Genomic DNA, 22,505 nt, shown 5'->3' with positions numbered 1-22,505 from the left:
CAAAGGAAAGTAATTCTGCGAAAGGGTATTTGTCCGTCGGCAATTATTCGTAGCCAACGGTCCGATATGTTTCCGAGAGTCGGTTTGCAAAGAGTGAAAGTTGTTTCGCAAACTAGACGCAATTCCGCGAGTGTGCACAATGCGGTCATAGCAATTATATGCGCACAGGTACGTGGCGATTGAACAAGAACTCTACGATATGATACATGCTATTGAAACACAATCTCGATAACGGTACATTATACGCTGGGAAATGCAAGCCAGAATTATTATCCCAATAGAAGTAATTACATCCATCATCTCGCGAATGATTCTATTCTCTCTTTTCATTTCTCCCTTTGTGATAATTATCTATCTTTACGTCAAATATTAGTAAAGCTTTATGTAATCTCGTTAGTCCGTTAAGTCCGAAACGACCAGAGACGTAGAAATAAAATTTTACACGTTGCGATGGAATCTTTCTTTGCAATTCCTCAAAAATTGATTTAATTTCGTTTGCGTGATAGCTAGTAAAACGATACTGTATTGAAAGATATTTATTAGATTCGAAAAAATAAACGGAGACCGACTGGATTTGAACTCGGAATCCCTCGCTTACTACCAAGACGCTTAGGGCGATGTTCGTAGTCAGTTCTTATATTTAAGATCGTCTTAGTGTCGGTCCACAATAGGTATTTAATCTTTAAGTCGTAAGAAATTGACCAATCATAGTCGATTATTCTTTTCATATTCGATTATAATTGGTCAATTTCTTACGGTTTAAAGATTAAATACTTATTGTGGACCGACACTTAGATGTTTATAATCCGAATCTCTTTCATGACCGTTTACGATCGTCTAATTCTTACAGTATTGTGTTGGCGTGGAAGTTAAATATTCACAAGATTAAGGATAAAGGGTTTGCGGGGATACAGGTGTTTTAAATTTGCAAATGTCGATTGATATAATCCTCGAGAAATAAGGATGCATAGATTTATATATCTATGTCTAGATAGTCCTATATATATATTACTTATGTCAAACACGTGCCGATTATATCGATTTTCAACATTTGACATTTTTAACATCAGAAATAATTTTAACGAAAGAGAAAATTTCAAAAGTTTATATTTTTACAGGAAAGAAATTCAATGTAATACGTTAAGAGGAAACATAATATACAGTATAAATATATGTAATTTTTATATTTTTTTCGCTTTTACAAAAATGTGAAATTTAAATATCATATTTAAATATTATATTTGCACAAAAGTTTATCACAATGGGATGTTAGATGTCTCGATCGTATTATTATAAAATTCTTATTTTATAATTATCTCTCGTTTTCGTTGAAGGCTTTTGTAGGTTTCGTCGTATTTAACGAATCCACTTCATTGACCTGGTGGTGCGGAACTTTCTTGGTACTCTTCGGCTTGATGCTCATCTGCTATGTTCCCGCTGAAAAGGACGTTTCCGCCATCAAAGAAAAATTGAAACATCAATAACTGACAACGGTCGCTTTTATATTAAGAGCAAGAATGAGACTACGGCGATATTGCAACGATACGATTATTTCCATTTTTGTATTGACATCACAGATATTTATTGTCTTTATGCCGGAAATTTTGTTACTATGAATGATAAGTATAAATGTCTAATATATAAAATAAAATATTAATATATGCTTTATTGTAAATAAAGTGTTTCACGTTTTTATTTCTTCTATTTATAATTTTCTACGTAAACTGAATATAATTTTGAAGCGTAGTTCAATTCATCCATGTAATTGCCTAACATGGAATGACATATAATATGTGTGTATATATATATATATATATATACATATATATATATATATATATATATATATATATATCTGATAATATATATCATATTATTAGATCGAAATGAATGCAGCAGACTAAAATTTATTCGGCGCAGAAAATGAAAATAATCTCTCAGGCATAAAAGAGAGACAAATATTTTACAAATATTTTTCCTTCTTATATTTTAAAATTATTTTAGTTTAAAAAAAGATTTAATTCATTTTGAACAAAGCATGGAAAAATCTAATAAACGAAAAGTAAAAATAACAGACTGTTCTTTAGATCGTAATGTAAGAAAAATATTTTCTTTTTATGATTAACTTAATACGTTCATATTTTTATATATGTTGATTCTGTAGAATTTTATGCCAAGTTAAAGTAGGTCTCCAAAAAAATCTACTTGTCTCTCGAGCTGCATCTGTTTAGTAACAGCAAAGTGGATCTCCATGCCTACGTTGGATAAGAGGAATGTCGATGAAACGGAGAGACGAGGAAAATACACGTTTCTCTTCCATTCCTTAAAGCACTCTAGCACGATGCTTTTCCCCGTTCGAGGCGTCGAGTGACGTTCCACATTGACGCATTAACGAGGCGAAATTAGCGCGCAGCGAGCAAATTATACATCGCTATTATTACGTTACGTCCGTGACGTCCTCAAGCATCGATGTAACGCATAATGAAGACGGATGTATTTGCGTCCCGGGATGTAAATATACCTACCGCGAATGAATAAGCGGTGTCTGATAACAGGCTATAACGGGTATCGGGACGAATCGATCCCCGTTGACGTTAATTCGCTCGCGGGTATCGGGAGTTATCAGAATGATATCAAATGTGAAATGCATGCAAATTTCGATGCGAAATTGAGAGCCGTCGGCTTTTCCACGCGGGTCCCCCCGTTGTCAACGTTTCCCTTCGATTCATCGTCATCAATTCGTTGGCACGAACTGATGGGGGAAATATCGCATTCCACCGTTGACTAACGAAGCGTAAGTATCAAAGAGTAAATATCGAGTAGTAGAAAATGAAATATACTCTACACGTAAAGTAAATGAGGAAAATGAGCTAGCTGAGATATATCTCATTTTTCGCTCGCATCCGACGCCACCCCCTTCGCTGCTTCGTGGCGCTGTACCGCGCGGGAGCGGAAAGAACGCGCCAGCCTCATCGGCAACACATCTCGGCGAGATGCAGGCCCATTCAGGATCGCGTTGTGTCTCCCCACGCGACGCTACGGCCACGACGCAAGCGTAGCCTAGTGTGCGAGTCCTACTACACCAGATTTCTCGTTTGTAGGGCAGGGTCGAGGGATGAGGGGAACAGGAGGGAGGCGGGGGGGGGATGAGAATGGTCTTTATCGAGCGGCTTCTGCGCGAGTTTGCCCCGACGCTGACGCCGACGTTCCCGTCGTTTTCACCCTCAGGGGCGGATTATCCCCCTCCGACGCCGCTATTGCGAAATGCGTATGGTTATCTTCTCGATTGCGAGATATCACGATGAGAAGTTTCAGCTCTCGTTGGTCAAACGAAGAAAATTGCTGATTTTATAGCAGAGGAAACTCTAAGACTCGCAGAAAAGACTTTTCTTTCTCTTTTTTTTTTTTAATATAAATTTTTTACTCGTATAATCACGGCTTAAATTTGGCTAAAATTTGATTACACTTGATATAAAGTATTTTTATAGAATCGAGAAAATTCTTGATGAGCTCCTTGGAATTCAAAATCGAGATTAGCGAGGATTTCTTTTCATCTCAAGGATCCGAGTTGTTTTAATTCGGTCCTGCCAACCCCCACCGCGTGATCTGCCCCTTCCCATCCCATCGCGACAAATCTGTTAGGAGATTTCCACCTTCATCCTCGCCCACCTCATGGCAATGAATTTGAACGGGACGCAGATTCCCGCAGACGGAGTGAGAACGACGACGTTGGGCATACGCCAGGAAGTCCGCGTCGACTCCTACGAGAAAGAGAAAGAAAACAGGAGAGCAAGGGTGGTATGAGTTTCCCTGCTTGTTGTCACTGTCGCGGCTCCAGACGCTCGTGTCTCCAGCCTCGTGCTCGGTGGGTGAGATTAATTTCTCGTACCTTCGATCTCGGAAGAGACCGAACATCCCTTTCAACGTTATCCCTTTCTCGTTAATGGAACCGATTCGGTCGATCAGACGTTGTTCATCGCGACAATCGATCGCAATAGTGCTTCGAGTACGAGAGCTCAGGTGCGCATCCTGCGAGTGTACGACCATCCTTGTCCTGTCGACGATTCGCTCTGTTCACCCGGGTGACCCCGACGGTACTTCTGGGAGTGTCTCGAGTGTCAGGTGCGGGATCCTACCCTTCAGGACGAGTCGCGACACGTCGGAACTGACAAAACGCGCATTCAAGACAGGTTGTTCGCGCGCGATGATAGGATCTACCCCACTATCCTGCACGTTGCCCTAGCCGCACATTCCGCCACCCTCCCTCGCCGTCCTCCTCGCCGTCGCAGTTCAATTTCCCCCACTTTGCGTGCACCCCGCCTTTTTTTCTCTTTCCCCTTCTCTCTCTCTCTCTCTCTCTCTCTCTCTCCTCTCTTTCTTTCTTTCTACTCTCTTCTCACCCCTGGCTGTTTGCCATCGGGAAAACCCCCTACGTCTGCTTCCTGCGCGCTATTTCTCGCTGAGAGCGGGGCAGTTTTCGTACGACGCGCTCTTTCGTCGAATCGTCGAGAGAGAAAGAGAGAAAGAGAGAATGAGAGAGAGAGAGAGAGGGTGGGGAAGGTAGAAGGAAAGAGAAGGAGATAGGAACGCACATGAATTGCGGTGCAATCTGCTGCAACGGTGTATAACAGCGAAGCTGAAAGTGCAACCGAACGATGGAATTAAAGAGGCGCGATTCGCCACGGTCGACCGCCTCGGGAATTTCTCCTCATGGAAGCAGTTGAGCGAAGTGCCAACGATTTCCCGTCCATTCCGATTGCTTTCCCTCAAAGAGGGAGGGAAAGAGAAAGATAACATCCCGCGAGTGCAACGAGCTAATCCGCGATAACGGAGAACAATTTCTCCCAGAGGGATTCTCCCCCGGCGTCTTTCTCGCGGTATCAGTGTCGAACGTGAATTGTGCAGGTGCGTCTCGAATTGGTGTGTTTTTTTTCTCTCATCCTTTCTCGGAGATCAGAGATCTCCGTTTGATCTCGAAGCGTCGATTCAGACGCTTTTTTTTAACGAAACGTTCATTTTCGTCGAGCCGCCGTGTTTATTAATCTCCGTGCGTGTAAATAAGTGTTGCAACATCTTTGTGTTTTAATATTCGTTTCGTCGTGCCTGGGTCGAGGGAAATATTCATCAAATGCAATTTGCCACATCATTTATAGCACGTAGCTTTTTTAGCTTGAATATGTCGCTAAATCGCGACGTACACGTATACGTTTTACGGAGGATCAAACGTCGAGCGGAAATCAAATGGTCGATCTGTATAATTGAGGACCGAGGATTTTATGAACGCGTCTCTGACGCACTCGATTTTAATGAATTAATTTTATGCGATTGATTTGCATGAGAAAAAAAATTCGCCGTGAAATCATTTCGCGCGACAGTATCCGGATTCATCAGGCACGATTGGTTTTCGCTGGATTTATCGGACACATATTCGCTCGCAATTTTACTTCAAGAGCGGGTCAACATCGCGCGATGCATCGCGCTTTAGCGTGCAATTGCATTTGAATCTGAATGGCAAATTGATAACTTTCATACAGTAGCACATAGTGGCGTCCCTAGTTGCGAATATCCGGAAAATTAGATAATATCGAATATTCTGATTATTCATATTCGTGATCCGTGATTCAGTGATTGTAATACCGATATATTTCGCTCTTCGAAAGAACGACATTCTCACTTTAAAATAAATTACTTTGTAATTAATTAATTAAGTTATAATTATATTAGATTAATTAAAGGATTTTATAATCTTTCACTGATTGTAAGAGCAATAAATCAAATGTGCACATATTTATTGTATTTATTTTTAATGCGAACCTCTTTATACGTACATACGCACCGATATGTAATATCGATATCGTTGATTAAAGATTAAATTACGTAGAATAAATAATGAAATATTGTTACTTTGTTCCGGTATTACAATCACTAATATATGGTTTCTCATCACGTTGGAGTGTTAACCCATTAATGGATCGTATTTCACTTTTGAGGCACAAATTTTATCATGAATAAAATGAATTTAGTAATGAAAATAATCCTTTAAACTTTTCAGTATTTAATTTCCAAATATTGAAAATATTGAATTACCAGCTGTTTAATGATTATGATATTAATTCCAAAGTTTAGAGAGATAAGGTAAAAGCAACATTATGACATTTAACATTTGTTAATATTACACTTAAAGAATATTTAATATAAATTAACGTTTTCGACATTTACATCTCTATGTCAATATTTTTTAAATCTAAAAATTTGTTTGAAATAATTTTTTAAAATAATTTTTTAAGTTTCTCTAGTCTTTTTTTTCACAAAGTCGTATTCAATTAAAACTGTTTGTATATTCTAATCGTATGCAAATGACCTTAATGGATTAAATTCACAAATCGTACTTACTAACCGGCGACGTGATATCAAGTTACGAGGTCGTCGTGAAGAGTCTGCGAGTTGTCGTTACGATTAATATAATTTTCAGCCACGCCAATAAAATTTCAACTTCTTTCTCTTGGCAGTCGACCATTTAAATTAATGTAACGTTCGAAAACCGAGAACGCGGAATTCCTTGGACGCCATCGTCCACCGCAATTACATCGATATTCGAATCGTCACGTTTTCCACAAAATACGGAAAGTAAACACTTGCCAGAGAACGGAATGGCTTACATCTCACGCGTATTTCGCGCATTCGATATATGCCTCGTCTTGGCGAACGAAATCAGAGCGCCATGCCGCACTCGTGCATCGTGCGAAGCGTGTTTTGCCGCCGGATAGCAAAATACGCCGCGTCAGCATCGAGCCAATATATTGGGAATTTAGATAAAAGAATTTACATAAAAGACGCGCAGTCTTGCGCCTCTGCCAGTGAAATACGTCTATTTCTATGCGTCGTTTTGGCCACGGACGTGATATTTTTCTTTCGGAGAATATCGCGATTCGCGGCGTCCGTGACAGTCGACAGAATTTTCTCCCCGGGACGATCGATCGTATTTTTTTAAATATCGCACGGAGAATTTTCGTTGAATCTGGTCGCGCGTCGGACGCCGTTAGATGCTGCCCGGCTGTACTATTGGGCAAAGTGGGTTAACGTACTGCCAGGTAGCCGGCAGCCTTATAATCCATCTTATTGATCTTGGAGTAATCGATAAGCTCGCGTTTTTTTCTCGGCCGTATATATGTTTTCTGAAATGCCAATCGTTTTTTAATAAGAATTTCACCGCCGTTTCTCGCCGTTTCACGCGGATGTCCCCCATTTCCGTTCCGCGGAATGACGCGGCGCATATAATTTAAGGGCGCGTCGTTCGCGAAAAGTGGAGTTCCCTCGTGTTCGCGCTCCTTCGCCGTTTTCAAGACGGCCACCGTTTCTCACGTACACACCCGCGAGAAACACCCGCGGACGACAATTTATCAATAACTTGTCCCACTTTCTCGGAAGAACAAGCGCATGTTTTCTCTCTCTCTCGAGCGAGGCAATCGTGCACCACGTATCGCTAATCGATACCCAAGACAAATTCCTCTTAACGGCTATTTTCGCTGCGACGGTGCTACCCATCTTGTCTACGTTTTTTCAATCGACAATTCTATCTTTTTCTTTTTTTTTTTTTTTTTCTTGCAGGGCGTCACGATCGCACCAGCGGATGCGACTTCTCAAAGCGGCTTTATCTCTCGTGCGATAGTGGCAAGTCGATCGCTCTGGTCGAAGGGTCCGTCTCCCGCCCGTGGCAGGCGAGGCTTCACATGTAAATGGAATCTCTCCCGTCGGGACGACCGGGATACGGGAATTCCTCGATAAAGAGGTCGCGAAAAGCACGCTGTGAATATAAATGCCGCACTCGCACTTTGTGAATCGGAACCTGCCGCTGGATGTCCCTATTCCCCGAGATGCAGCCTCCCGTTACGCATGTAGATGCAGCCGCCTCGCAGGCGCATCGAGGAGCACGATTGCATATGCGATAAACGAAACGGAGGTTCCCCAAGTGCGGAAGAGTCAGAATGACGTCACGTATGGTTGTTATCGCGAGCGGGAATAAATCACTGATAATTACCGGCGTGTCGGGGCAATAAATTATATCAAGGCGGAAAAGCGAAAGGGAGAGGTTGATAATGTCGGAGATGTCGAAAGAGGAGGTCGATTGAGTCGAGAGCGACTATCTGTATGTCGAGGATGCCGCTTGATGAACAATACCGCCGTCTCGTCGACGAAGATCGAATCGGATCGCCGAGAAATAAGCTCAAGAGACTGAAGATGACGGCGGCCGAACGAGAACCCGTAAACGACTCGCTGCTTTTAAACTAAGAACGCGCTCGTCGTCGCGCCGACACCATGGGGAATGGCATGAACAAGGTGAGAAATTCCTTCAGGAAACCTTATATTTTCGGATCGCTATCCAGTCGCGTTTAGCTGAAAGAGAAGGAAACGAATGCATTTTTCATGCCGGTAGAAACGTAGGTGGGAAGAATAGAACGTGAAATCGTTTGGAGCGTTTCGCGTATTATTTATCGCGAATCGAATGTATTCTAAATATCTCGCTATCAATTTAGATTCTCTTCGGTAGACGCGAATAGTAAAATCGAAACGTTTGGCGTATTTAATTCGCGTTTATTTAATAACCATATATAGTATAGTTTCATCGATAAGATTGCACGCGCCATTTCCTGTTTTTAATTATAAACCCTTCCTTTTGATTTCAACTTCTCGAAAGCTTTTATCGTTTAACAATGTCCGACTTGTTTCTATCATCTCTTATTTCGGCTTCTTTAACTTATTAAGAGAACGACTAATTGGCCACTTCATACTTTCAGAAGATTTAACAAAGTATCGGAGCGTCTGAAGGAGCTGATCTTAAAAGTTTAATAATGTCTCTGCAAGACAAAGCGGAATAAATCAAAGAACATAGTGGAAGAATGTTTAACTTCTTTTCTGTTTGCTACCGAGTAATTCCGCTTGAAATACGCTTTAAAGTCCATCCATTTAAGTTCTTTAAAATAAAATGCTATTTACGCGTTTATTCGTGTTATGAATACCGAAAAAGATCTTCGTTTCTTCTTTCGTCGCAGTGACAGGATTTCTTTTTTACGGCCTGGCTATAAGTTTCATTTTGACCGAAGGATTGACTTCACGTCTTTATTACTCGACAACTTGTTTAAACGCATGTCGATATAACGACTTACCTAGCGTTCTCGTAACCTCGCGCCTTAACGACTGGCGTAATACGCTTGATAATAATAAAATTTTATGTCCGGTAACGTGCGATCGTATAGCTCATAATGCGGAACGCAAGTGTATGTGATAAAGCTGACAGGGAAATGTTGCGGCAAAATGAAACTTCATTTATGCTTAATCCCCCTTCGACGGTGATTTATAAAATACGATACATTTCATGATTAAACGGACCATTAAATGAATAATCAATCGATAATTTACTCACATATTCTCGTTCGTTCTAACTTTTAATCCGTTTTTTTTTTCTTGGAAAAAAAAAGATTATATTACATATAATATTACTTTACTATATCTATTTTATGTTTACAAATTATTCATAAATACAAAATTTTTATGATTTGTTGATTATATTGAATAAGAAATATGATTATAACGTAGTCTCTGCTTTTACATAATTGCGGTGTTTAATATTGTATGCTAATTTGCAAATTTAATATAATTTCAACGGGAAATTAAAAGGAACAAGTCAAAACGAAATGTAATATTAATAAGCTGTAATGATCTCACTTTTACATCATATATTTTTTCTACTACAAAATTCTACTACAAAAGATTATTTAAAATGGAATCTCTATTTTCTTTTTGAAACATCTCGTTTAATGATATCACAATTTCTTGTACTCATTATGAAATATCCTACAAATATATTCTAATAATAATTGATACTCTTGTTTTGATTATATATTTGGGCAACATGATACATCACGCTCATATATCGAAGCATATGAGCTGCGATTACCTCGTTGCGATTCATCTTAACCCTTAATCGATTGAACGATCGAAAGATCCGTGTCATTCGACGAATGGCGAATCTCCTTTCGCGAAGCTCTCACATTTTCGGAATCGGAGTCATTTCGTAAAATTTCCCGATCAAGTGCGTCGATAACATTCTTCTTTCTCTTTCTTCTCTTTTTGCAATTTTTCGTCGCACATTTGATCTTCTTGCATCTCTTACGATGAGAATTTCGTTGATAGCTTTTGCGAGTTGTAGCTTCCACCATTGCGCTGAGCGTTGATTGAACAGCGTCGGTGGTTGCGAACGTAACATCTGTGAAATGTTGCGGCATCGTTGAGGATTCCATGGTCGATTCTGACATGGGGTACGGAGTACTCGTGGAGATATCCGTGCTGGTATCGACGAAAGTAAATAGGATGGCCGTCGGAGTAGACGATTCCGTCAATTCTGTAAATTCCGTCGATTCGTTTGTAAATTTCGCAATTGACAACGATTCCATCTTTCTTCGACCATCTTTCTTCCATTTTTTTCGGCAGCTGCATTTCTTTCGTCGTCTTCGGCGTGATCCTTGCTTCGTGGAAAGTTCGATGATCTTGCGGTCAATCGTCGACTCGATTTCCTCATTCATCCCGATCTTTTTTGGGATCGCATCCACGGCATATTTCGACAGAGAACGCCGGAATATCGGAAGTGATGTGGTGGACGACGGTAGATTCGGGATGTCCCTCGGGAGAGGTCTGAGTAACGGGCCGCGAGTGATTTTGATATCATCAAGTGGACGATAGGTCGATGATGGCAGATCCGGGATGTTTCTCGGGAGACGTGTCAGGATCGCGCCGCGAGTGGTTTTGATATCACCAGGTGGACGATAGGTCAATGACAGCAGGTCCGGGATGTTCCTCGGGAAACGTGTGTGGATCGCGCCGCGAGTGGTTTTGATGTCACCAGGTAGTTGATGAGCCGATGACGGCAGATCCGGGATGTTCCTCGGGAGACGTGTCAGGATCGCACTGCGAGTGGTTTTGATGTCACCAGGTGGACGATAGGTCGATGACAGCAGGTCCGGGATGTTCCTCGAGAGACGTGTGTGGATCGCGCCGTGAGTGGTTTTGATGTCACCAAGTGGACGGTAGGTGGATCGCGGTATCGCGTCGAGCGATCGATGCCCCGACGCTATCTGCACACTGCTATGAATCGCGCAAACACACCAGGAAACCACGAGCGATCGGAATCGCATTTTCGTTGCCAACCATGCACGACAACTTGTTTATTATCGCTTTTTTCCGCTTTCTGTATTTTTGTTCCCCTCCACCGAACGTTTTTCTTCACTTCTCGGACATTTCGCTCTCCTTTTTTTTCTGCGTTTCTCTCTCTCTCTCTCTCTCTCTCTCTCTCTCTCTCTCTCTGTCTCTCTATTCGTAATCGATCGACCGCGAGACGCCAGCCGTTCGCCGTGCTCTCGACGAGTCTCGACCCGGTCGTTCCTTCTCATCTAAAGTCAACGTGAAGGAGCGGAGGAGGGAACGGACCTAGTGATAGAGTACGGGGGGATAATCGCCATGCGATAAGAACAGTTCGAATGAAATTAAATCGCGGGGGAACTGAGACTAACGACCTGCGTCGGAAGAGAATGGGTATTTTCGAGGTAGCCCATTGCGACGAGAAAATAAATGTCACACACGCGAACGATCGAAGAGATTGCCGCAATAGATTGCTTCTCCGAAACGTCTTAATTTGCCTATCGCACATCGCGTTAATTCGATTCCCGAACTTATTTAATTTCCCTACGAAAGAAGACGACTCATCGGCGTTCAATCGCGTTTCCATTAAAAAAAAGACGGGATCAATATCGGTTGAGTCGGAATCGATGTCGAGCGCATATAACTAGCCGTCATTCTCATCGTGTAGTTGAAACTTTTCATCAAAATTCAATATTTCCTAAAGAACAGAAAATTAATCTAAGATCACGGCGCCGTCGACGGCCATCACGAATCCATCACGCAGGTTTGCATTTCTTTCTCGTTATGACCTGGATTTCTTCGTCGTCTAATCGTAAAGAATCTTTCGCCAAACAGAAAGAGACTTGGTGTTTTATAAATTAATATTCTCGGGGAGGGAGAGAAAGATACGACTATGACGGTTTTGATTTTTTTTTTTTTTTTTTTTTTTTTTAGTTTTTTAAAAACCGCAATTTTATAACGCTCTGTGAATGCCCTTGATCATTGAGTATCTGACGTCGAACTAAACATTAATTAAAGATTTGTCGCGAAATGTGTGTCATCTCCATAACTCCCCCGCATTTCCGTTCGCAGGTGCTTCCTGGTCTTTACATAGGTAATTATCAGGACAGCAAGGATGCCGATCAGTTGGAGCGTTTCGAAATCACGCATATCCTGGCTATTCACGATACGGCACGCCGTTTACATTCCGTGAGTACAAAGGATACACACAGCATAGCACGGAATAAAGCATGTATCGAATTTCGGAATGGATGGATATAGCTAATTAACAGTAGAGAAACATCGGATTAGAAACGTTTATAGTCGATACAAAAGTACGTTTACATTCGGACTAAAGCTCAATTGCGTTTTCAGGATAAGCATTATCTATGCATCTTGGCCGCCGACAGTCCCGATCAGAACTTATCGCAGTATTTCTCTTTATGCAACGACTTCATTCATGCCGCCCGTCTTCGTGGCGGAAACGTTTTGATCCATTGGTAGATATACGTTTATTGTTGCATGAAGTTCAGACTATCTGAAAATCGGTAGAATACCCTTTTTATCGATTTTTAAATTGACTTTAAAATATATTCTTCTCAATATAAATATTAATTTTTTAAATAATTTTTTAAAATAATTATAAAGATAGATTTAATTAAAAAATGAAAAAAACTACGCACTAAGAGAAAAGTAAATAAAATAATCAAAGAGATTGTGGTTAAAAAATATTCCATGATTTTGACAATGAAGAATTTGTGGATTTTTAAAATCCTATAAAATTTGCAATTTACAAGAGTTTAAAATAAAACCTGAATTTTTATAAATAAAAATCATTTTCTAGTCTGGCAGGAATGTCGAGAAGCGTGACGGTAGCGGTGGCCTACATCATGAGTATCACAAATCTGTCGTGGAAAGAAGCGCTCAAAGTCGTTAAAGTCGGCCGTTCCATTGCAAATCCGAATGTTGGTTTTCAGCAGCAGCTCAAGGACTTCGAATCTAGTCGTTTGCAGGATGTAAGTGATAAAAAAACATTTCGTTCTTTTTCTTTTTTTTTCCTTTTTTTTTTTTTTTTTTTTTTTAGTTTTGCAACTGCAACAAATTCAAGACGTAGAGATTTTTGTAGACATCTTTAAAAATTACAGTATTATGCATCATCGAATTAGATTTCTATCGTGTTACATTTTGTTGTAGGAGCGTCGTAGGTTGAAAGAGCGATTTCCCAGCCTTGCTCTCTCGGAGTCCGATGCTGAGGCCTGCAGGTCCACCCTGAGGAATTACGAAACATTGGCGCTAGCGAAAGAAGTGTGCGAGGGTAAGTGCGCCATGGGACGCACTTGTCCGACTGGGCTTTGCCGTCAAGCTTCTAAGAGGTAATCCCATCGAAATTCTCAATTGTAAAGCAGAGCACACTTTTTGTGCTATCTAACCATAACGTGAGAAGAGAACTCTCGAGCTATAAAAAGTTACGAGGACATATAGGAAAATAAGATCGATCGGAGGTAGCAAAGAATGTCGTGTGTAAAATAAACAATGTAATATAAATTTGCAGAACTCTGAGAAGAAAATCGTCCACCAGCAGCGTCGGAAGTGTATCATCCGGCAGGACACCTCCGCAAACACCTCGGATGCTACCATCCGCGCCACCCTCGCCGGCCGTGCACAGGTCGTGCAGCGTTGTGACCACGTCGAGACCGAGAAGTGGACCGGCAGGATTGCATTCTTACACAGGAGGATCTGCGCCACCTTCCAGGTAAAGATAAACTTTTTTTTAGAAAATCTCGTTTCTATTTTTTCCTTTTTTTTTCACATCTGTTCGAAATCATTTCAATGAAGTGACTTGACACTTTGTCACAGATTGTACTTACATTTCCTTACGAAACATGACGTGTAACTATTTTTTGCTCGAATTTTTTTTTTTTTTTTTTATCGAATATATTTTACAAGAAGAAAAAATTGAGAACAAATATTTCCTAAGAAATAAGTATATTATTATTTGTTAAATAATAATAAGATAAAAATTGACTAACGTTGATCACACAGGGCTGTCTCGAGGGTGGACCTTTCGGCGGCGGTCGCCTGTAGCAGCAGCAACGCTAATCTCTCCACCGTGGGCAGGTCGAGCGCATTTTCCACCAGCAATTGGCGATTGACCGCGGGTTCTGCGCCAAACACACCGAGGCCGACTCCACCGGTTTCGCCACAACGCTGGCCGAGGCGGTTTTCGAATCGACAGACGCCGCAATTGCCGGTACCACCGGAGTCTCACCCTTCGACGATGACGTAGCACCGGGAGTCGCGCGGTTCTCTGTCGAGCCTGGTGGAATAACAAAGCAAAAAGGAGATCGACGAGCCGCCGGATGATCTTATCGCCAGTATTATACGTATATACGCTCTTCACCGTCGGCGGGAACAAATTACGAATTTGCGATCGTTTCTCGACGTTGGACGCGATCGTTCGGACTAAACTGTCTTCACGGAAGGAAACTAAAAGAGAAAGGAAAGGTTTCGATGAAGGTATCTCTCTATGAATTACATAAAGACGTGCCTGTTTTTTGCATTTGAGATATTTGGGGTATTTAGAGGAACATTTTACGAGGAAGTTCGAGAGACTCTCACAGGGGTAAATAATAATTATCTGTGCTCTAGTAAAATGGCACACGTCGGCTCGATTCAAACGCGTCGGGCTGGAAAATGCTGATACATCGAATGCGCGTAACGCGCGTTGCTGGGAATTGTTGGTAATGTTGACTTATACAAAGTTGTTACAAGTTTTGTTGCTTATACTCAGCGAGAAAGTGCTTTTATCGCGGACGGGATGGGAAACGACGAGATTCTCTTTGTACGCAACGGGGGAAACTTCGCGTTTTAAGAGTGAGTTAATTTCGCGCCCTAACGATTAGACCGTCCTGATTAGATTCTCTCGCGGAGAAATACGAGAGGAGCGACGTCGATGGATACTGACAATCTGTCATTTAAATAAATCACCACGAAAAGGTTCGAGTAGTTGAATTGATACGGCCGCGTAATGGATCGATCTGCGAGATGAAGTAGTAAATTGGAAAGATTGACACATTCGGGACGTGGAATTAATCCTTTGGGGCTTTATCAGTTACAACGATAATTGCGTGCAATTAAGTGCGACCGGTTATTTCGCGCTTTTACGGCGCCTTTCAATCCCGCTAATAACGCGCTCGTTAACGATCCCCGCGTATAATTTTTCTCCGGGAGATAATGCGCGTATCGTTACCAATACTAATTATTGGTTGTGAAAAAGAACGTTGCTCAAAGCGGCAATTATGCAATATGTACAACAACGTTCCCAAAGGATTAATAAAAGGTAGAAAAATACATAACAGCTTGAGCGTTCGAAATGTAGTTTGGTAGCTGTTGAAACTGATCGCGCAAAGTGGAAATATCGAAGAATATTTTTCGATAAAACTTACGGCATGTTCGTGTGAGAGAGATCGAATGTGTGTGCGTGTGTGTATAAAAATATAGGTGAGTCGTGCTAGGAAAATGAGATATGAAACCGATTTGCTCCAAGATCCATGTATGGTGGAAAGCTCATGCTACGATGGACCGAACAATTTCGCGCGATTATGTTCGTAGGAAATGAAGGACCTTCGTTCCATAAACTCGTTCTATTAATTTCGTTCGCAACCGTCCATAGTCGATTGTTGGCTTTCTAGCGAGATCGCACTGTTTTATCACACGTTGTTGAAACGAAAGGGAATTACATGTATGCACACGTATATACGTGTACACATGTTGGAAATGTACATTGACAAATGTACATTTGTTGCGCGAAAGGCTTTCAGAGAATTTTATAAGCGCCGCCAGTGATCGCAATTATATTATTATTATTATATACAAGTAAAGTAGTAGGCATTAGGCAAAAATTGTCGTTGTTGTTGTTTCGCCGGCACGAGCACCAGTCGTTTGAATGGGTCGAGATTTTAAGATAACGTCGCTTCGATTCTCCTCAGTGTTACTTTTGTACACGCATATAAAGTAACGCAGATCGTTTTTTAATCGCTCTCGTGTACGTTTCACGTATATACACACACACACATAATATATATATATATATATATATATATATATATATATATATATATACATGTTGAGAAAACGTACGTTCATCGCGATTCGACGTGCAAGCAATCGTCGCAGCCGATCGTATCAAACACGCATTTTTTTTTGTGCGTTACTAATCGCACTCATTTTTCTAAAGAAACATATGCTATTCACACAAACAGAGTTGGATTCATGTATAGATATTTTCTCTTACAGACGCATACTCTTAAGATATTTTTTTAAATAAAAGATATCAACTAAAGTTATATTTACTGTATATTAAAAGGGGAAGAGTAAAATATAATATTAGAGAAATCATGCAAATCATTGTTTAACATTAACAGCAAACGTCTCAGATTAGATGATGAAACGCCAGACTCCAACTTTTATTAAACTTGAATTAGATAAAGATAAATCCGTATATATATATATATATATATATATATATATATATATATATATATCTAGAAAATAATTAAGAGAAAGCAATATTTTATAAAGGAATACTGGAATATGCAGAATGTCTCACAATGATCGTATAAAGCTTCGAAAGCGTATGTTAGGAGGATAGAAAATTTTAGTATTAAAATGTCAAGGTTATAATAATTTTCGGGTCATGAGCAAAGTTGACTGGTGGTGGTCTCGTGCGATATTCGCACGCTTAGGCTAACACCTTGTATCGATCTGTCATCTATTATTTCCTTCTCAGCCGATACTGATTTTTCTGCTGCTCGGTCGATTCCGCGTTTTGGGATTTTCACGTGTGCTACATTTATGCGTTTTGAAGGAAGAAAATAATATGACATTTATTTGACATTTATTTTGCAATGCGTTCGGAATTTCGCGACGGAAACGGCGCGACCGACCACGGTTTGCATAGCGGCTCGCGTACGATGGCATTTGGCATACTACTGATTTTCGCGTGCTATTGCGCGCATAAAGTCATCAGAGTCGCTATGTGCGTGATAAAACTCGAGCGGGTACATATTGTCGCGTTATTTCTTAAAATACGACCGTTTGACAATATGCTAGAAAGCGCTGATTAACGCGATCATTCTTTATGGATGATTATCAGAAAACCCGATTAATCTCTGCGGGATTCGTAAGCATATCAATATGGTGATATTATTTATAGTAGAGTAGATATATATCTTTTTATTTAAATGCGATTTATTTGAAATAGAAATTGAAGGTGACGAGTCTTATATTTATCTTTTATTGGATGATAATTATTTTTTTCAAATTAATGCTTAGATTCGGATGAGTTAGTAGATATGTTTCGTTCTTCAGTTGAATTTTTTGTCGTGACTTTTGACTTTTTCATCAAATTACGTATAATTTGATCATTATTTTTAGATCAGAAACGAGAAATGGAGGACACAAGTCGAGTAATTTAAATAACAAAATGACATATCGATTACTTTTTTAATGATACACATTATGTCGCGAATTATATTGTTGCGCGAGCAATAAACGAGCTGAGAATAATATCTCCAGTGGTGCAACGGGTTTTTCTTACGTCATCCTTCTGTCGCAATGTAATAAAACACACATCGCGTACGGTCAATCGGTTAGAAATACCGCACCAAGTACCGCAGAGTCGTTATATTCCATTGATTAGTGCTTGCGCGATTGTAATTAACTGTACAACCGTGAATTAAAGTTGTGTGTAAGCCATGAAGAAGCGACAACGAGGAAATAAAGAAGGGAAAGAAAGAAGGCCTTGGGGGCATCGAGCGACGTTTAAGCAGCTGTGGGGTGAGTAAATTTTTATTTGCTGAATTAATCGGTTATTTCCCTTTAGTTTAGCTTGTTTACTTGGGTAATTTAAGTTATAATTAGAAAAAAAAGCACTTTAATCTATAAAAAGATGGTTATGGTTAAGAAGATTTATTTTTAGCAATAATTATATTTCACTAAATATCTAGTCGAAAGAATGATAAAGAGTGAAGCAATAATTATATCTTGGAATAGAATGATAAAGAGTGTGCAATAATTGTATCTTGGAATACGAATTATTTAAGCTATCGATATAATTTACATTTGTATTTCGCAGATTAACGTATGATGTTGTTTTGCCGCTCTACATTGGGTGAGTCTCTGATTATCTTCTATTTTAATTTAATAATTAATCCGTGAGCCTGTGCATCTCTCTGTATATTCCAGATAGATACAATAGCACACAGATTTATTACCTTGACATGGATGGACTAGGATAGATTAATACCAATATTTAATCGTTGAAAATGTATAATCGTCCATCGATCTATTATGCATACAAGAGTGCACATGCAAAATTCATAGAGTAGGGTTTATTGTTGTTGACGCATTATTGATCAGCTTGGTCATTTATCGGCTCATTTTGATATCGCATTAGAAGTAATAGAATATTAATTACAAAGTGCCACACGAAGCGTTTAAATCTTTTAGAAGAGCCTGCATTCTCGCATAAAAAAACGTAGAAAACGTTTCCATTATATCGCATTTTCATGAAGCGTGCTTGAAAAAATGATAATGTTATTTTGTAATTTTTCTAGACGAGATATTATTTGCGAATTTAATAAAAGTATTATTGCACTTGTCAAAAGCACTTTATATAGATTTTCTAGGAAATTTAATTTGCAGTGAAGTTGCGAGGATAAGATACATATTAATTTTAGTATTAAATATGTTAATTAATTAAATTTTCTAGAATTTAATGTTAGGTAAACAAGAAATTCTCTGAGAAAATAAGCAAAAAGGTAGGTAAAACGATTATAAATAAAATGCTGTTATTTTTGCTGGATACAAAGTTCATTTTATTACTTCCTTGTAGTATTATCTCAAGAATGAAAAGGATGGTTGGAACGAAGTAAGTTTATACAATTACATGTATCTCTTTCTATACAATAAAAATAAATTTTGTGTATGTTTGTAAAGAACGGAAGGAAAAATATAACTTTTACTTGCATTTGTGTACTTTTTCCTTGTTTCTTCTATCCACATATTTTTTTTAAATGGAATTTGTGCTCTGGATTTGGCTCCTTTATGTATTTTTTCAAAAAATTAATTACGTAATGTATATAATTACGTAAAATGTGTACAGAGAAAATGAAGGAGATAGAGATTTTTTTTCAATATGTACATCAAGCTTAAAAGATAAAAATTATGTTAGTATGATAGAATTCTGCTAATTTATATAAAGGTATAATTAATTATTATTAATTAATGACATACATCCCGTAATATCGGTCGGTTTTATCTTATTCTTTCAATAGTCTATTCATCCATAATTATTGACATATTGACTTTATATTATTTAAAATAAAACAAAAAGGTATGAGATTCAATAATTATTTCATTGTAGAATAAAAGTTTTTATGTAAATTATTTTAGAATAATCTTTGTTACACTAACACTCAAATTATTCATTGCCTTAATATATTAATATTGGTATTTGACTTTACTATATGTTAACAAAAATATTAAAAGATCTATTTTCCTAAATATAATTTTTGTAAAAACATCAAAATCAATATTTGATATCTAATGGACAATTCACTATCAACATTGTATTAGCGCAAAAATTTTATTTAAAAGTATTGAAAATATTGATATACCATCTAAAATAAATGAAAAACGATGAAAGCTATTGATTCTCAAACATACACAGTTTGTAGTATACAAGTATACACTTTTTATATTTGTAATAAAAATATTGTAATTTTCTTTGAGGGGAAAATTTTAGTTTAGATTTCAAATACTATTGGTTAGGAAACTTGATCATTATAGATTGGAAGTTATTTAATTAAATCGCCGTGCATTTATTAGTACTGAACAATAAAAATCAATAACAGGCTGATGCGATCTTGAAATTTTTATATTAGAGGATTTTTGCTACTAATAAAATTAACTTTTAAAGTATACGCTGTTGAAATATTGTACAATAAATGTGAGACATTTTGTATATTAAGAACAAGTAATTAGAAAGTAGAAAAGTAATCGCGTAGAATCGATTAAGCTCCCTTGGAAGTGGAACACTTAGGACTTAACTATTTAATAATTTCTTCATCCACATACAGGACGAGTAATCAAGTGCAACTCTGTTCGTGAGTCAGAAAAGAGCGGAGGGTGATTTCCTATCGGCGTGTATATATCGTCGAGAGAATTGGCAATTGGGCGGATACGAGCTTCTCTGCGAACGCAGAATCGAATACGAGTTTTCGTTTTACGAGAAAGTAGCGCGCCATGGAAAATGGGGGTAATTCCGGGTTTAATGTCGCAACGGTGTCTGCCGTTAAGATCGCATCCGCGAAACAGCTGCGCCACGTGTCTGGCTTTAATGTCAAGCCTATCCGACGTGAGATATCGGCAGAAGGATTGCGATCGTAAAACCCGTAACCGTTGTTGTCGCACGCGCACTTGCCGTCTAACGTTTCATAAAAACACGCTAATTACTCCGCGATCAAACAGAGTCTCAATGTTGATCGGCTATCGTCGATCGAGCTCAAGCGAGGGCGATCGAAGATATCATACGTTCGTACATATCATCCGCGTACATAAACCACGTACATGTGTACATGTACACAAATATCCATACATATACCCGTGCATAAAGCACATACATATATATATATATTTTTTAAGGCCGCGATATACGAGAGATCGATGTATTCGAATGGAGAACCTGGCGATCAGCCGTAAAGAATTTAAGTCCTATGCATTTAGTGTACGTTCCGGTCTTACGGAGCGAACGCGCGATTTTTCCCGACTCGAGAAAGGAAATTTATATTTTATTGGAACTTTTATTTATCTTCAATCTTTCCTGTTGCTCAAAGTGGTTAGCCGCACAAAGTGGTCCAAGAGGCATCGCGAACACTGTGATCGCTATATTTTTGAAAGACCTACGAGGACATTCGCTCCATGTGACTTGGACCTACGGGCGTACACACTTTCTATAGTCATACGTACGTAGATGGTTCTACTTTTTTACAGCATCGATGTTAACGATCACACCACATAGATAGGTAGGTAAGTAGGTAGATAAATAGATAGATAGATAGATAGATAGATAGGTGGGTAGGTAGGTAGGTAGGTAGGTAGATAGATAGATAGGTAGGTAGATAGAGGTAGGTAGAGACACTGAGAGCATCGAAAATGGTATCGATGCCGAGGGAACGAAATATCGGTAGCTTATCGATTTGAAGCATCGCTAAAACGGTAGCTAAGTCCTCGACGTATAATATGCAATCGAGATCGATAAGCAAGCGGCGCGAGAGACGCGATGAAAAAAAGGTCGCTGAACGATACGGCGTGCAGTAATGACTGAGATTTCGCGAAACGAGCGAACCTTAATAAATCTTCCCTCTTGTTTCAGAAAATCAATCGAGTACGACATATTGATAAAAAAAATCAATTATGAGATTGATGATTTATCATCAACGTCTCATCTCTGCTTTCCCGTGGCGATACGACGACATATTTTTTATTACGTCATATTATCTCATATAAAACGTGATGAGGAAAATAATCGCAGAAGTATCTCGAGAAAAATTCTCAAATATTTTGAACGTCTCTCGGAAAGCGTCTCTATTGCAAAGTAGCGGAATTATACCGCAGGTATGTAAATTGAATATGAAAATACTGGTTCAGTTACAGTTGGGATCGTAATCGGCACTTTTGCCCAGCCAGTCATTACTGCGCGCGGCGAGGCGGCGCACGTAGCTCGCGCCAACTCGGCGTTGCATGTGCAATCGTGATTTTCTAGCAATAAGCGGAGATTATCGACGCCCGCGAGCCGGCAAATCGCGCGAGATGATCGCGCGCGCGGAAGGCCGGTTATCGCTCGTAGATGTTAGCGACAGCAAGCTTGATGGTTATTACACTGCTGCGAATTGAATCGCACCACGTTGCGATTCGTCCGCGCGCTATCGCGCGCCCATAGGTCCTTGTCGTAGTTAGAAGACCACTTAGAGGCTCACGACGTTTATTTTTCTAATATACCAGTAACGATCGTCCATTCGACTAGGCGATTCGGTTGCGAGGAGGGTGACGATCGCGGGAAGGGGGGGGGGGGGGTAGCGCGTGACAATCCGGTCGTACGACGGAACTCGGGATGTTGGACCTCGTACCTTCGTCATGTACCGACGACAAGTTGTTACACAATAAATTGTTGTATCGCGAGAGATTATTGTTGCACCGATAATGTTATTTTAAGGCCACCCATGTGATATTTTTGTAAGCTGCAAAAAGAAACGTTTTGGTTCACGCTGAAA

At 39.5% G+C, this 22,505-nt stretch overlaps 2 protein-coding genes and 1 long non-coding RNA gene across 7 annotated transcripts in view; 2 read left to right on the top strand and 1 right to left on the bottom strand.

The window, feature by feature from the left end:
* Positions 1-1,695, top strand: part of LOC105430854 (transmembrane protein 42) — a 5,340-nt gene extending 3,645 nt beyond the window's left edge. For all 3 annotated transcript variants that reach the window (XM_011644608.2, XM_011644615.2, XM_011644599.2), the window contains one exon: positions 1,335-1,695. In XM_011644608.2, coding sequence (XP_011642910.2) covers positions 1,335-1,484 — 150 coding nt within the window. In that variant the 3' untranslated portion in view covers positions 1,485-1,695. The remainder of the gene's footprint in view (positions 1-1,334) is intronic.
* On the bottom strand, positions 1,091-4,030 carry LOC148937097 (uncharacterized). The gene is made up of 2 exons (XR_016138755.1): positions 3,890-4,030; positions 1,091-3,761 (listed from the first exon to the last, which is right to left on the bottom strand). It is a non-coding gene; the product is annotated as an uncharacterized LOC148937097 (long non-coding RNA).
* Positions 3,707-22,505, top strand: LOC105431174 (dual specificity protein phosphatase 22-B). Of its 3 annotated transcripts, none has more exons than XM_089074650.1 (8): positions 3,707-3,865; positions 7,609-8,337; positions 12,265-12,381; positions 12,547-12,671; positions 13,016-13,187; positions 13,366-13,544; positions 13,724-13,924; positions 14,215-22,505. In XM_089074650.1, exons 2-8 carry the CDS (start codon positions 8,317-8,319, stop codon positions 14,456-14,458), a joined length of 1,059 nt encoding a protein of 352 aa, XP_088930776.1. In that variant the 5' UTR covers positions 3,707-3,865; positions 7,609-8,316; the 3' UTR covers positions 14,459-22,505. The 3 variants fall into 3 exon arrangements, with proteins under 3 accessions (XP_088930776.1, XP_088930777.1, XP_088930775.1); XM_089074651.1 differs by having other exon boundaries at positions 3,710-3,869; XM_089074649.1 differs by lacking the exon at positions 3,707-3,865 and adding an exon at positions 4,470-4,905.

Source organism: Pogonomyrmex barbatus, unplaced genomic scaffold (assembly GCF_055798465.1).
Source record: "Pogonomyrmex barbatus isolate J1 unplaced genomic scaffold, ASM5579846v1 scaffold17, whole genome shotgun sequence".
Lineage (NCBI taxonomy): Eukaryota > Metazoa > Arthropoda > Insecta > Hymenoptera > Formicidae > Pogonomyrmex > Pogonomyrmex barbatus.
Note: the sequence above shows the minus strand (reverse complement) of the source record. Positions and strands in the feature narration are given on the sequence as shown.